General features: G+C 41.0%; 1 protein-coding gene across 1 annotated transcript in view; it reads left to right on the top strand.

Annotated features, from left to right (window-relative positions):
• LOC147628211 (chloroplastic import inner membrane translocase subunit TIM22-2-like) overlaps positions 1-3,819 on the top strand; it is a 61,762-nt gene extending 57,943 nt beyond the window's left edge. Inside the window, exons 4-5 of the mRNA XM_086813269.1 lie at positions 3,013-3,066; positions 3,293-3,819. Coding sequence (XP_086669395.1) covers positions 3,013-3,066; positions 3,293-3,543 — 305 coding nt within the window. The 3' untranslated portion in view covers positions 3,544-3,819. The remainder of the gene's footprint in view (positions 1-3,012; positions 3,067-3,292) is intronic.
• The last annotated feature ends 10,577 nt before the right edge of the window (positions 3,820-14,396 follow it).

The raw sequence follows: 14,396 nt of genomic DNA, 5'->3' as shown, positions 1-14,396 counted from the left end.
GGTGTCTCCTCTTCTAGTGGTAGGAGGAGAAGAAGAGAAAAGCAGAGGTGGTGAAAAAAAAAGAGAAGTGGAAGAAGATTGGAAGGAAGGAGAAGAAAGGAGAAGAGAAGGAGATGGAGAAGAAGAGGAGACAATAGAGGATGGAAGAGGAGACAAGAAGGAAGAGAGGTGAAGAGGAGGAAATGGAAGCCCAAAAAAAAAAAAAAACGAAACTTGAAATTTGAGGTTTTGAGGTTTTTTAGAGAAAGAAGGAGAGGAGTTGCAAAGTGACGAGGAGGATATGAAAGGGGGGAAAAAAAAACGAAACCTGACCAGGCAGAAGTTCGTAGGTTTCGTGGAAACGTTTCAGAGGTTTTGTTTAGACGAAACGCGTGAACCTACGTTTCAGAGGTTTTGTTTAGACGAAACGCGTTTTTTTGTGACTATGTCCACAATTGGTCCACGAAAAAAGCAGCCAACTCATGACTCTTAGTCGTAGATTGTGTTGGGAGAAACATAGCCTATGGTTAGTCTATCCACTACTACCCAGATAGCATCATGTCCACGATTCATGTGAGGCAACTGTAACATGCAACGGAATTATGCGTAATTAGGGATCCTGTCTCACAAGTCTCACATGGCCTTCTTTATCTTGAGTTTCGCGAGTCTTTAGCAATCCACTTTTAGCACTTCAAACTTTAAGAGATTTAGAGAGAGAGAGAAAGATAGAACTGTACCCCAGATTGGGTCCCAAATTACCCATTGAAGGGTCCCCTCCTATTGCTAGGAGTATTTGCTTTATTATCTTTGAAGAGAATGACTTTGGACTGTAGAGAAGCCAAACACAAAATCTCTGAAAGACCAAGAGTCGGGCTGAACTGTACACGGCTGTAGAAGCACCAATGATGACCGATCTCAAGCCTATGTACTCTTCCAATGGAATGTAGGAAGGCTGCAAATCCGAGGCTGACATATGGGCTGATCGGGACTGTTTCTAGGCTGTGAATGAATGCTGAAAATGAATGAATGCGTGCGTTTTACCTTCACCGGAAGGGCTGCAGCAAAACGATGATGATATGAATGCTGAAAACTGTGTAGATGCTGAAAACGCAAGGTATTGTATGGGCTGAATGCTGAATGCCGAATGCTGAATGCTGCCGCGTTTTATTGATGATGTGCTGAATGCTCAAGCGTTAATGCTCCTTGTGCGGAAGGATGAAGTGCTTGAAGGCTTGATGGCTGAATTATGAGATAATTGATGGGATGAGCAAGTGATGCTATTTATATGCACTACATGAGCAAGTCGGCTTTCTAAAACTTGCCGACTTCTTCATGGCTTGCAAATAAATGAATAATGGTGATAATAATGTGGAAAAATTTCAGGTGAATACTATAAAATATGGAAAAAATACTAGATAATATTTTGAGGCTTTTGCAATGGTCTAGGTGGTTTAAATGCACATGGGATGAATGCTATGCAAAATGCAAACATGTCGCGATGCAAATCCTAAGGCTTCGATGACTTCTATATGCATGAATGATTCTCTCCAAGTGGGTAGGGACTTCGATTGATTGACTGATTCACTAAGGCTGAGGAATGACCTACGTAGCTCATGCATGATATATCCTGGACGGAGGATTACAATGGGGTCACGACGTACGACAAATATCAAATCCTAAAGGATTCTATTGTTGTACAATGTTGGACTGATGATGAGCCATCTTGTCACCATGCACTATAGTGCAGAGTGTATGTGACATTCCCTCTTGCTTAGCTTGGCAGCAGGTTCATGGCTTTCAAGTAGCCCGCCAACAACTGGGAGTACTCTTGAAAGAACTCTTTGTCTAGTCAAACTGCTTCGTGGGTACCTCGATCTCAAAACTTCGTATAGAACTGATGGAGTCTTCGACCGGAACCATGCTTCCAATGATGAAGAAGAATCTACTCAGGCTCAATGACTTGTGATTCATCTACCACGTCTGGCTGCTATTCATTTAAAACATCAAACACTTCTGGTCCAACATATGGTTTTAGCCAAGAAACATGGAAAACATCATGCATCGTTCAACTGTTAGGTAACTTCAACTTTAGGAGACATCACTTATCTTTTGAACTATAGGAAAGGGTCCAAAACTATGAAAAGAAAGCTTGGGACAGCGTTTTCCCACTTGTTTCAATCTCTGTTTCGTGTTATGCAAATAGACCCAATCCCTTCCTTGAAGTGGACATCCGAGTGCAACATTGACCTGTGCTGAGAAGCTGAGGGAGAAGAGGGGGGCGGCGAAGGAGGAGGGGGGGAGATGGGCAGGTTTGGTGGTGCTCAAAGAGTAGAAAGCATGTGTATGGAAGCGGGGGACATGATGGAGTATGGCGTCGAAGGCTCGAAGGAGGAAGGAGGCGGGGTGCAAAGATGGAAGGTGGAGAGGAGGGTGGGGCATGAAGGAAGACCAGGGAGGTGAGAAGGTGCAGTGGGCTGATAAGAGACGGGGAACTGAGGGAGAGTGGCAGAATGAGGAGAGGAGAGGGCGGTGCTGACAGGCAGGCATAAAGGGTGATGGCGGCACAAGGGGTGGGCGAGACAGGGCACAAAGGGACGGTGACAAGGTGGGAAGGGGGAACATGGGAGGAGGTGGGAACAGAGGGGTGCCAGGGACGGGGGGCGTGAAGAGCAGGAGAAGGGGAGGCGCAGGAACGTGCCGAGGGGAGAAGGGGAGGGGTTTGACCAGTGTGTGCAGGGGGGGCTCCAGCTCCCGCCGAAAACTGGTTACTGGCTATTTATGACTGGATGAAAGAGATCGATCTTAGGCAACCCTTGTGCTTCAAGGCAACTCAGGCAACCCTATTTTTCTAGGCACTCCAAGATGGTGAGCGTCTGATCATTGCAATTGCCAAATGTTATTTTTTTTCAGCCGCTTCATCTTCTGATTGGTCATCCCCCACCCCTTTTCCTTTATGCTTGTTTAGCTGTAAGCACATCTATGTTTTGTTTTAATGACAGATATGTGACGCTCTTTATTGTACAATACTTCCAGCTATAAATGCAGGTATTGCTGGATGTGCAACTGGTCTTGCTCTCAGCACTCCAGGTAAGGTTTATTTGAAGAATTTTATCAATGCCATCAATTCATTTTTTCGCTTTTTGATGTGTTCCTAGGTCTCTCTCTCTCTCTCTCTCTCTCTCTCTCACATGCGCATGTGTTCCTAGGTCTCTCTCTCTCTCTCTCTCTCTCTCTCTCTCTCTCTCTCTCTCACATGCACACGCACACGCACCACACACACACACACATAATGACTTGTACTGACCAAATGCAGGAAATCCAGATGCATTACTCCGCAGTTGTGTTACATTTGCGGCTTTCTCGTATATCATGGAAAGGTTTAGCAAGCCGCAAGCTGCTATAGCAGGCCCCCTTCACCATTCTCCAGCTCGTAAAGAAGGAAAGCAGGTAGGAAAAGAGTTCTCTTTTTCTGTTCTTCCCCCTTTTGTTCTGGCACCCACTTTTCTAGAGAGTCTTGAGATCTCAAGTAGAGGGAAAATGGAGTACACAAGTGTGAAATTTTAGCAGAATCTTCAAGAATCTTCATTCCTCCTTGGAGACGAGTGAACAAAGAGTTCTGGTAGTCAAGCAAGGTTCTTGCGAAGGGTGCCTTAAATTTGGTTTTGTATTCAAGATGTGAAGTATGAGAAATAGCACTGTTTATAGTTTCAATGGAGAATTGGGTACTGATTGAAGAAATCTAAAGATTGTTCTTTTTGGCCTGGGCTCCATTGCTTACCACCCATAGCAATGCAGATGTGTCGGTCTCTTTTGCTCTATTCTTCTATCTCAAGTTCAAGATGATGGAGTGAGTTTGTGCTGTCTAATCTGATGTGGTTATTAGATCAGTGTACGCTCCTTGAGGGTGTCAATGGTGTTAATAAATTTTGGTAATGCTTGTATGTTATGCATTGCTGATGGCATATGAGAGGGGGCCAGCAAAGAAAAATTAAGGGGGGGCTCGGTAAGTAAAGGTTGGTAAGTAAAGGGCGCTAAACTCATACGATGCAAAGCCACTGGGAGACACTTGGAAGTGTTTCAAGGAAGGAAGTGGTCCAACTAAAGGACCTGTAAGTTATGAAAGTTCATGGACTGGGAGTGCAGCGAAGGGTGTATGTTCATGGACTCAAGTGTTGGCTCAAATGTTGGTTAACTTTCAGCTTATTTTTGAGAAGATCTTCAGTTTGAATTAACTTGTATTTTACAAGTTAATACTTTAATTGTACTTAATGGGTCTCTTTAATAAAGATTGTCCTAACTTGTACTCTAGTGGAGTTTCTTTAAAAATGATCTTTATTCTCTAGACATCCCAAGAGAACATTTGTTCCTTGAAAATGGTATTATGCTGTAGACTTGTTTTGTTAATCGGACACATACATGTGAATGCTTGAATATTTCTTGTTAAGAACTTGTGCAGAGGAGAATGTAAGAGAAGGGGAATGTAAAGCATTGGGAATGGGGGGGATTCCATTGAGAATCTTGTGAAGTGTTTTTGCCAATGGTGAGACCTTGTAATGCATGAGATCTTTGCATGTTTGTGAGGCTCGAAAAGTAAGAGAGAGTGCATAGAATCCTTGATCTCTTGAGTCAGGAATTTAAGAAGAGCTAGGGTCGCTTTTCTTTATTATCTATCCACGTCTTGATTAGCATGCAAAATTTGCAATCAGGTCCCAAAGTTTCTATCTATAGTCGCTAATCCTTGCAACGAATATAGTCATCTCATCTAAAGTTGGTGAAGTTTTAAAAAAACGCATAAAAGTAGCCTTATTAAAGAGGTTGGATCTTTGAAATGGTGAGATCTCTCTCTCTCTCTGTCTCTCTCTCTCTCTCTCTCTCTCTCTCTCACACACACACACACACACACAAACACACGCACACACACACACACACACACACATTTTTTTTATAGTAATGATATATTACTAGTGGAAAACCTCAATGTGAGGTCAATGAGGTGAAAGCCCATGAAGAAATATGCAATGTACAATGTTGAGTCCAAAAAGGACCCATACTAGATTCTTGAGAAACAGTCAAAGAAAAGAGAAGACGTTTGCAAATCGACATCCTAGCTCGCATAACAATGCAGTGTCTGTTGCAAGGAGAGCCTGAAGAAGGAGGACGTGTCTGACATATGTTGGTTAAACATGAATCGGTTCCAATTGGTCCAAATTGTCCACAGAGCCCATAACTGTACCCAAGAGAAGAACACAACATAAGGTTGGAGCCAACTGTCAACACTCCAAAAATCCAGAACTCTTTTTGAAAAAAGTGCAGGAAATCTAATGCGCAAGCAAGCTAAAACCTTGCTAGGCGTCTGGAACGTGGACAGGACCAAAGAAGGTGCAACACTGTCTCAGCTTGTCTACCATAGCAGTGGCATGACAAGGCACATATACACCATGAGTGCAGAAGCACATCCACTAGGAGAACTCCAAGCATCCATCTCCAAAGGAATAAGCGTTCCTTGAATGGCAAACCGCTCCTCCAGATCCCTCTTAAACATTTCCTCCACCATAGTAATGGTTTTTGTAAGTGCCATTGATCATCACATACATGGGTAATCCATGCCGGTGGCTGTAGCCTCACATATAAATTCTTAATCGATACAATATCCAAAGGCACCCCCAAAACTTTCTAGCTAGCTAGGCGGTCATGCATACACAGTGGTGGTATTGGTGCAAAGGGAGACAACAACTCATCTCTCATGCCACAAAGGTCTATAATGCATATCCAATCCAAAACTATGTCCAGCCAGAGGGAAGGACTTAATGTTTTCGACCTGGTCCACCACATCATGGATCTCAATTATATCCTTTTTTGCCAAAAAAAAAAGCTTTTCGTGGTTGTGTGAAAGCCAATGGGCGGGCAAAAGCCGCTTTCAGTCCTCAACGAATTCCCTTGCACCATGTCACGGGCCATTCTATGTTACATGTTGTAAAACTTTCTTCCAATCTTGAATAAGGTGCATACTGTATGGGTAGCCAGGTATCTTTCCAACAAAATGATCGAACACAACCTCTTAGTGTGGAGTAGTCCAGTCTCACCAAAGCTTGAGGATCTCATTCTAACACACATGGCCGCTAGCATCCATGACCAAGGCTATCGTTGTGTTGCAAAATCTGACAATAAAGTAGCTTTTTGTGCAAGGACATGTATATGTATGTTGAGGATGTTCAATCCACCATGCATACCGAGAGTACATAGCTTTGCCATCGACAATAGCTTGAGTGCTTTCTTATGGTGCTTTGATTTCCAAAAGGACTCTAATATGTTCGACATAAAGGCATCAATCCGATCCCTTGGCCAAAACAGAAGAGGTAAAAAGACCTGAATATATGCAATGAGTATGGATTGCACTATTCTCAGGCGCACATGCAAAGGCCAAGTGGAAAGCGTCTAGTAGTACAATTTCTCTTTTATGCACTGTAATATCCAGTCTGCCTATGCATTAGCAGTAGTGTTCCATGCCAGCGGATATCCCAAATGACGCACAATCTGTGAAGGCTCAATTTTTTGCCTTGGCATATATGAGCATGCCAAGCTTCAATTTTCAATGGCAAGAGTTTGGAATTCCTGAAATTGACTTTAAGGCCTGTCGCACATGCGAAGAGGTCAAGTGCTTCCATTACGGACTTGAGATCATCCGGATGATTTCTAATCAAAAAAAAGGAATCATCTGCAGATGGTTGTCCCACAAGTTGATCACGTAATGGCAAAACCAACCCATGCAAAGTATGCGTGGCGAGAAGGTGATCCATATGTAAAAGCAGTGGATGCGTGGCAATGGCATACAGTAACACACTCAAGGGGCAGCCATGGCATACCGATTTGCCTAAGCTCCATGCCTCTATGAGTTCTCCATCCACAATGTCCGATGCCCGGCTATCTTGATAAAGCAAGTAAACAATATTTCTCATTTTGTGACCAAAGGCCATACGTCGCATGGTTTCTGCAACAAAGTTCCATTGGATTGTGTCAAAAGCCTTTTCAATATCTATTTGCATCACAAGCACATCTTGTTTTGTGTATTTAACATACTCAATGCCAATATACACATTCGCAGTGTTGTCTGTAATGTGTCTCCGAGGCACAATATTGGGCCGGATGCAAACCGGCAGCTTTTTTGCAACCAATTTGTATACCATTGGCATGAGTGTGATGGGTCTCCAATTTGCAAAAGACTCACACAAGCTCTTTTTAGGAAAGAGTTTTAACATTCCGTCTTTCCAGGAAGAAGGCAATTCCCAATTTTCCCATGCAAGATTTATCATATATAGCAACAGCACTTTCAATTGGTCCCGAAATTGCACAAAGAATTCCACTGGGGGATTTCCATCTCCCCATGTCATGCAAAGCATGTTGTAATTCTGCTTCAGTAAAGGGCATTCCCATATTATTCGCATCATCTAGGGACAGTATTGGATGTACATGAACCAATAAGGCTTCCCTAGCAGCCTGCATTTGCAGCGAAGGGGATTGCGGGGCAGCAAAGAATGCTGCATATGCATTTGCAAGTTCTTGTTTTGTGGATGTTCATCTTCCTCTGTCCATTTTAACCCTCTTAATGTTATCTTGTTGTCGGGCATGATAAAGCTGTTGGAAGAATTTTTTAGAGGAGAAACCCTTATCCCGAAAGGATTTCTTCTTGGCTCTCACTTTCCATTTTTCTAGTTTTCTCTTGTCATTTGCAGCCAGCTTCTTCCTCAGCACGTTGTAATGGGCATGCATCAGCTAGTTCTTGCAAGACCTGACATTTGACCTTGGCTTCTGATACCATTTTCCTTTGTTCATACAAAAAGCTTTCGCCATAATCTTGAATAATAGCTTGCATACGGATCACAAATCTATACCATGCAACATCTAGTTTTTGAAACACGTCAGCGGCTAGCGAAGGTATGATATTCTTCACCATTTGTTGGAAGCGTTCATGTAAGAGATAGCGTTCATGTAAGAGATGGCTATTGTTTATTTGCAATAGGCGTTTGTTATACAAGGGCATATCATCTATTGGCAGTCAGACCCATCCTTAGCGGAACATGATCTGAAAGTTGCAATGCATGGTCAATTCACATTTTGCAAACAAAATCATCATATTGATTTGCATTTAACAAGTACCATCTGTCCAACCTAGCACGGTAAGAAAATATGGCCAAATGCGAGGAAGTGTAACTAGGCATCCTTCGTCTAACATGTGGCCATAAATCTAGTGCATGTATTTCACCAACCATGTTTGCCCAAGCAACTTTCCAAAGGTAGCATATGTGAGTGTCTCGAGGAATTATCTCCCAATGAGGGTGCATTATTGAGATCACCACGGATAAAGGCATTGTGCAACCATGGATAAGCTCTAATTTGAGCCCATAAGGCAGCCCACTTGTCTGACGATGATGTGTGTGCAAACTGTAGCAAACTCAAAAATTTCCCCGTGTAACAAACAATGTACAGCCAACCAACATCCAGCTAGATCATTGAATGCAAGAGTTGGGTGTAATTCATTTCAAACCTTGATAAGCACACCGAAGTAATCCCATGTGCCTGCATAGAATATACTATATCCGGTAAAGTAACACAATTGACCAGTAAATTCGTGTTGATTGTGCTCTTGGAAAGATATCATATCTGGCTTCATGCTAGCAATATAAGATCATAAAAGTCACCATTTTTTAGGTTTGCACAATATGTTATGCATTTGATTGTGCTCTTGGAAAGATATCATATCTGGCTTCATGCTAGCAATATAAGATCATAAAAGTCACCATTTTTTAGGTTTGCACAATATGTTATGCATTTGATTGGTGCAGTCATGTATATACAATGCAGTGTATGTACAAGGCCATGAAACTGTAATTATAGGACATCAGACGGTGTTCATGGGAACATCACTCGGATCCAAAACATCATTACCAAGACCATCTTGAAAATAAGCATCAGAATGCTCCCCAAGATAGGATTGTTGTCTTGAAACTGTAAGGACATCCTTATCTATACCTTTTGCAATTTTTGCCCAAGCATCATTAATGGTTATACCATCATCTCCTTTATTCACATAGACATTTGGTTGCTTGCCATTAGACATAGGAACCATATAGTTTCCTTCAATTATTGGTCATTTTGCTTTAAGAGGCTTTTTTGGCAAGGTCCAACCCTCTGAAGCCTCGGAGACCTGCATTTTTTCCTTTCGTTTCGAGGTAGACGCCAGAGTTAGTGGTTGAGATATCGAGACTTGCTTTCCTTTGCCTTTTTCATTTACATTGTTTTGACTTTGTGTAACATCTGGCAATTTAGCCTTTTGTTGGATATTGTGCCTTGATATAACAAGATCTGACTCTTTAGGGATAGTCGAGGGAGGCAGCTGTAATTGCAATTTGGGACATTTTGACTGCATATGTCCAAATTTTCCACATTGGAAACATGCACCTGCAAATTTCTCCCATTTTAATTTGAAAGGCCTTTCTCCTATCACACAGGGTCCCCTAAGTCAATGACAATACCTGGAAGGGTGGGTTTGTCAGTATCCCACAAGATGCAAATCGATTCATGTTTCCATTCATTCTAGGGGGGGAAAACTACTTTCCCCAACCTTGCCGCAATTCTAAGAAGCAAATGTCTCCACGTGCGAGGAAAGTTGACAACCTCGACCCGTACCGGGCATTTATGTCTTATCAAACTTTGGAAATCCCTCTTGAGCGACCAAGGCAACACATGCACCATTTGTGTGTTGAACATAAGAGGAGACATTTCCAACAACTAATTTTTTGCATCATTGTCTGAAAGCAAGACCTCATAAAACCCGTGAGCACCAAAGAAAATTCCTTGCACAACATGTTTTTTCAGGACGGAGACTATCCACTGAGCCACATCTTGGGCTGAAGGCATCTTACCAGGGAAAAACAAAATGACTGCATTTTGCACATACTGCTTCATTGAGTCCATGAGACCCTACCTTGGAATCTGAAATTTAAGGTTTGGCAAGGGACCCTCCAATGTCTTCCTTGCTTGAGCAAGTTCTTCTGACAAACTATCATGCAAGCATGGGCCATCTTCATCTACCACGTCTTTCTTGCGTTTGTAGGAGAAATTCCGCTCCGAAGAAGAAGTAGACATAAAAGGGAAACTTGCAACTGGGTTGCTTATGATATTGGGACGAGAAGACAAGACGCGCGCACACACTCACTCACACACACACACACAGTCGCACCCACGCAGCACATTAAAGATAACGGGAGGAGCTATAAACAACAAAGAAAGGCGTGAAGCTGAAGTGAGAGGAGGCGCTGTAGAGGAAGCAATAAGAAGCCAGCGCTGCAAAGGCAGCGAAGGGCGACCAGCAGGCTGGCCCTGCAAAGGGCGGGGGGTAGCCGACGCTGCAGAAGCAACAAAGAGGGCAGGGCGCAGGCACTGCAGAAGCAGTTGGCAATCTTCCACACACACACACACTCTTTTTCTTTGGTGAAAGCACTGTTCTGTTTATTAATTAAATGTACAAAGGAGTGTGTCTCACTGCAAGTCACACACTACTCAAAAACAATGAACACCTCTAACTGATTGTAAGGAAGCTCTCCAAGATCATGGCAATCTTGAAGAGACAGAAAAAGAGATCTCCTGAAGTAAATGAAGCAAGAGAAATTAATAGTATGAAAGATAAGATGATTCCGGGTTGTGTAGAAGGTCAACAGAGCCCAGAATCTCATCCAATTAAGAAAGGGTGTATAATCTGGTAATGGTGGTGAAACTGCGGAAAATAGCTAGAAGTCTCGACCGAATCTTTGACTTGGAAATCGGATGCGTAAACGTGTCGAGAGATTGTCGACGAGGAATTGATGAGCAGAGGGAAAAAACCATAGCATGTGGGAGACTGTTTCTTCCAGAGCATCTTCTACAACCTGGTGATGCAATGCGCCTATGGGCTAAGAAAACCCCAACCGAAAATACTCCCACCACACATCTCCATAGAAAGACCTTTTGCTTATTAAGAGGGAGATTATTTTTCCAAATATGTGAGAGCACATCACGCCACCACCTTTGAGGCTTGTTTAGATGCCATAAGCAATTTTTATGTTGTTGAATCCAAGGGGGGGGTAATAACAAGTGATATGCTTTCGCAACAGCAGAAAGCAAAGGTATAGGAAAAGGGCGGAGTTGAGGCCTACTTGGAACAAATGACCAATCATCTAGTCTCTCTTTGGTTTCAAGAGGAGGCACAGGCTGTAATGGGGCAAGCAATTACACCAGTGTAATCTCCCTCTTCCACACACACACACACACACACACACACACACACACACACACACACACATTGGAGATTATTTGTGTTGTTCTACAAAACTTTCCATGGTGTCTTTAGGCCAAATATCATCGTTTTAGGTCTCATATCTTTCCATGACACGAAAAGCTACATAGCTTGAAGTAGCTTCGTGCCTTTAGACCAAATTTCATCGTTTTAGGTCTCATATCTTTCTTACAAAACATGACATGAAAAGCTATGTAGAAAAAGAGCTCAAAGTCCTACTTTAAGCTGCCATACGATCATCAAGATGATTGAATTTGTATAGGAACAGAGCTAGGTTGCCCTCCACTAAATTATATACAACTCTCTTAATCAAAATTTCTTCATATTAGAGCATAAAATTCAATGCTCCAAAATGACAAAAACCTAGTTTTTAGAATTTCTACAAGACAAAATGACTCAAACAAGGCCAATGAGGTGATAGCTCAATTGGTAAAGGTGTTTGTCTAGGACCAGGAGGTCCTGGGTTCAAAACCCCACAAGGTGCTTCCTCGGTAGCATAAATTATGGACGAATAAAAAAGTACCTACAAAGGGTTGCCTACTACGGGCAATGAAAAATGATATCTACGGGGGGATCTTGGGCCTAAGGCCAAATGAGGGGAAAAAATGACTCAAGAGACGTAGTTTTGATTTTCAGATAATCTTGAGACTTTTCCAATACAAGTGACATGTGGAAAAGAAAAACAAGGGGTCACATAAAGATTTAAAGGCTTTGTCCTTAGTATTCTAAAGACAACCTATCCCACTCCTCAGTCTCTAGTGGATATAAATCCCATTAAATTTAGAATTCCCTAATGACCCTATATTTGAAGTGTTTGGTCTTCATATCCAAAATCAAGATGATTGAATTTATAGGGGTTCAACAAAGCTAAGTTGCTCTCCACTTAATTATCTACAACTCTCTCATACAACTTTTCTTTAAATTGAGAGTATAAAATCTTTAAAATTGTCATCCCTAATGGTAAAAAAGCTAGTTTTTAAAATTTCGAGAAGACAAAATGACTCAAGAGACACAATTTTATTTCTCGTAGAGTATGTACTTGGCCATGTCATACTTCACGTGTAAATCATCGTTATGTGCCATGGTGTAAGGTAATCTTAAGACTTATCTAATATACAAGTGACATGTAAAAATAGCAAAAAGCAAAACAGGACATCACGCTCGTTCCCTTCTTATAAAGAGCTTGTCCTCAAAGCAAAAACATAGGTATTGTAAAGTCAACATATCCCACTCCTCCCAAGTGCCATTCTCTAGTAGTGGATATAAATCCCATTTTACTTAGAATTCCCTAATGACCCCATATTTAAGTTGTCTGACTTTCTTATACAAACTGCTTCACTTATATAGTCCCATCTTGCAAAATATGTTTGGGGTTAGCAACGTAGCTCTTAGGTAAGCTCACATGAGATATAGGGTGAATTTGATTATTTTTGGGTAGTTTTAATAGGTAAGCCTATCTACTATGTCTCCTTAAGACTCTAAATCAAATAGAAATTAAACTCTTATCTTTCCCTAGTTTCAAGTTACAACTCTTGGGTTTCACTCTCAAAACAACAAGTCTTCCATCTAAAACTCTCTTTTAAGATGTGCTTATTATAATATGGTGTTGCTTTCTTTAGGTAATCTTTGATCATTCTCAAGTCACTTTTGATGCTATCCAACATTTCTCTAGATACCTTGTTGAATCTGAAAACCTAATAGTTTTGACCAGGCACTTCTTCAAAAGGAGACATCTTAATTGATGAGCACCAAGAACTAGTATAAGCAAACTTGACAAGTGATAGAAGTTCCATCCAATTGGTTTGCTTTTTATTCATATAAATCTCCAACGTATCTTCTAACACTTGATTCATCCTCACCGTCTCTCCATGAGTTCAAGTGAAATTGAATCTCAATTGCTTTGAATGTTGCTTTTTAAAAGTTTGAGGTAAATTGTGAATCTCTATCAAGATACACTGTGCTTGGGTAAGGCATGAAGTCTACAGATCTCCTTCACACAGTCGTTTGCTATCTTAAGTGCTCCATCTATTTTCTTCATGGAAATAAAATGAGTCGTTTTGGTGAGTCTTGAACCCAACATGACCAATAAGCCAAATAAAAGACTTTCATACTTTCCAATAAGTCTATTGAACTCGACATAACCAAAAAAATTAACGAATATGGTAATCTTTTAAAATTCTTCTCTAAATTTTAGAAACATTTGGAGCATATAATCTATGCTTAAAGGCTTTTCCTTCAGCCAAATGTTTAAGATCAAAATCAAATGAAGTATCGTTAATCTCATCACACAAATTTTTCTATTAATTAAATCATAAGACTTCTCACTCTTGTTGGGATGTTTTCATTAGGGAATTTATGATGCCTCATTTTACCGATGTATGGATTGAGTTCCATGGATATGTTACATCATCCATAAAGTTAAATCATGAAGTATCCTTAATCTCATCATGGATTTTTCTATTAATTAAATCATAAGACTTCTCACTCTTGTTGGGATGTCTTCATTAGGGAATTTATGATGCCTCATTTTACGGATGTATGGATTGAGCTCCATGGATATGTTACACCAAATCCATAAAGTTATGGATTTGGAGTTTTAATTAGATACTAATAGCTTAAGGTAATAATGGTTTATTTAAGCATAAAATTTAATGTAGTTTAGACTTGATTACTGGGTGAATTAATGATGGAACACTCTCGTATTTTTGGATTGATATATGATGCTTTTATAATGTGCAAACAAGAAGATATATAGAGATTGTTCATCAACAAAGAAAGGGTGTATTCTTTGATGTTTGTGAGATAGTGTGACTTGAAAGATTATATTTTTAAGATGAGAACACCTACGTATGGTTGACGTGTTCATTTGAAGGATACGATGTGAAGGCGGGTGTTGATCCCCCCTATGCAAGTTATGAAAGTATAAGAAAGATATAGACCCCCAACATCTCTTAAAGCTTATGGATTAGGTGTGTCATGCCATGACGGAATAGCCTCGCCAGCATAAGGACCCCTGTGAAAAATATGAAAAAAGAGGGTGGATTAAGGGAGGAATAAAACCCATGATTAAGTTTTAAGAACCATAGTT

Source organism: Cibotium barometz, chromosome 19 (assembly GCF_041138505.1).
Source record: "Cibotium barometz isolate CiBa-2024 chromosome 19, ASM4113850v1, whole genome shotgun sequence".
Lineage (NCBI taxonomy): Eukaryota > Viridiplantae > Streptophyta > Polypodiopsida > Cyatheales > Cibotiaceae > Cibotium > Cibotium barometz.
This window is presented reverse-complemented; position numbering and strand designations above follow the sequence as displayed.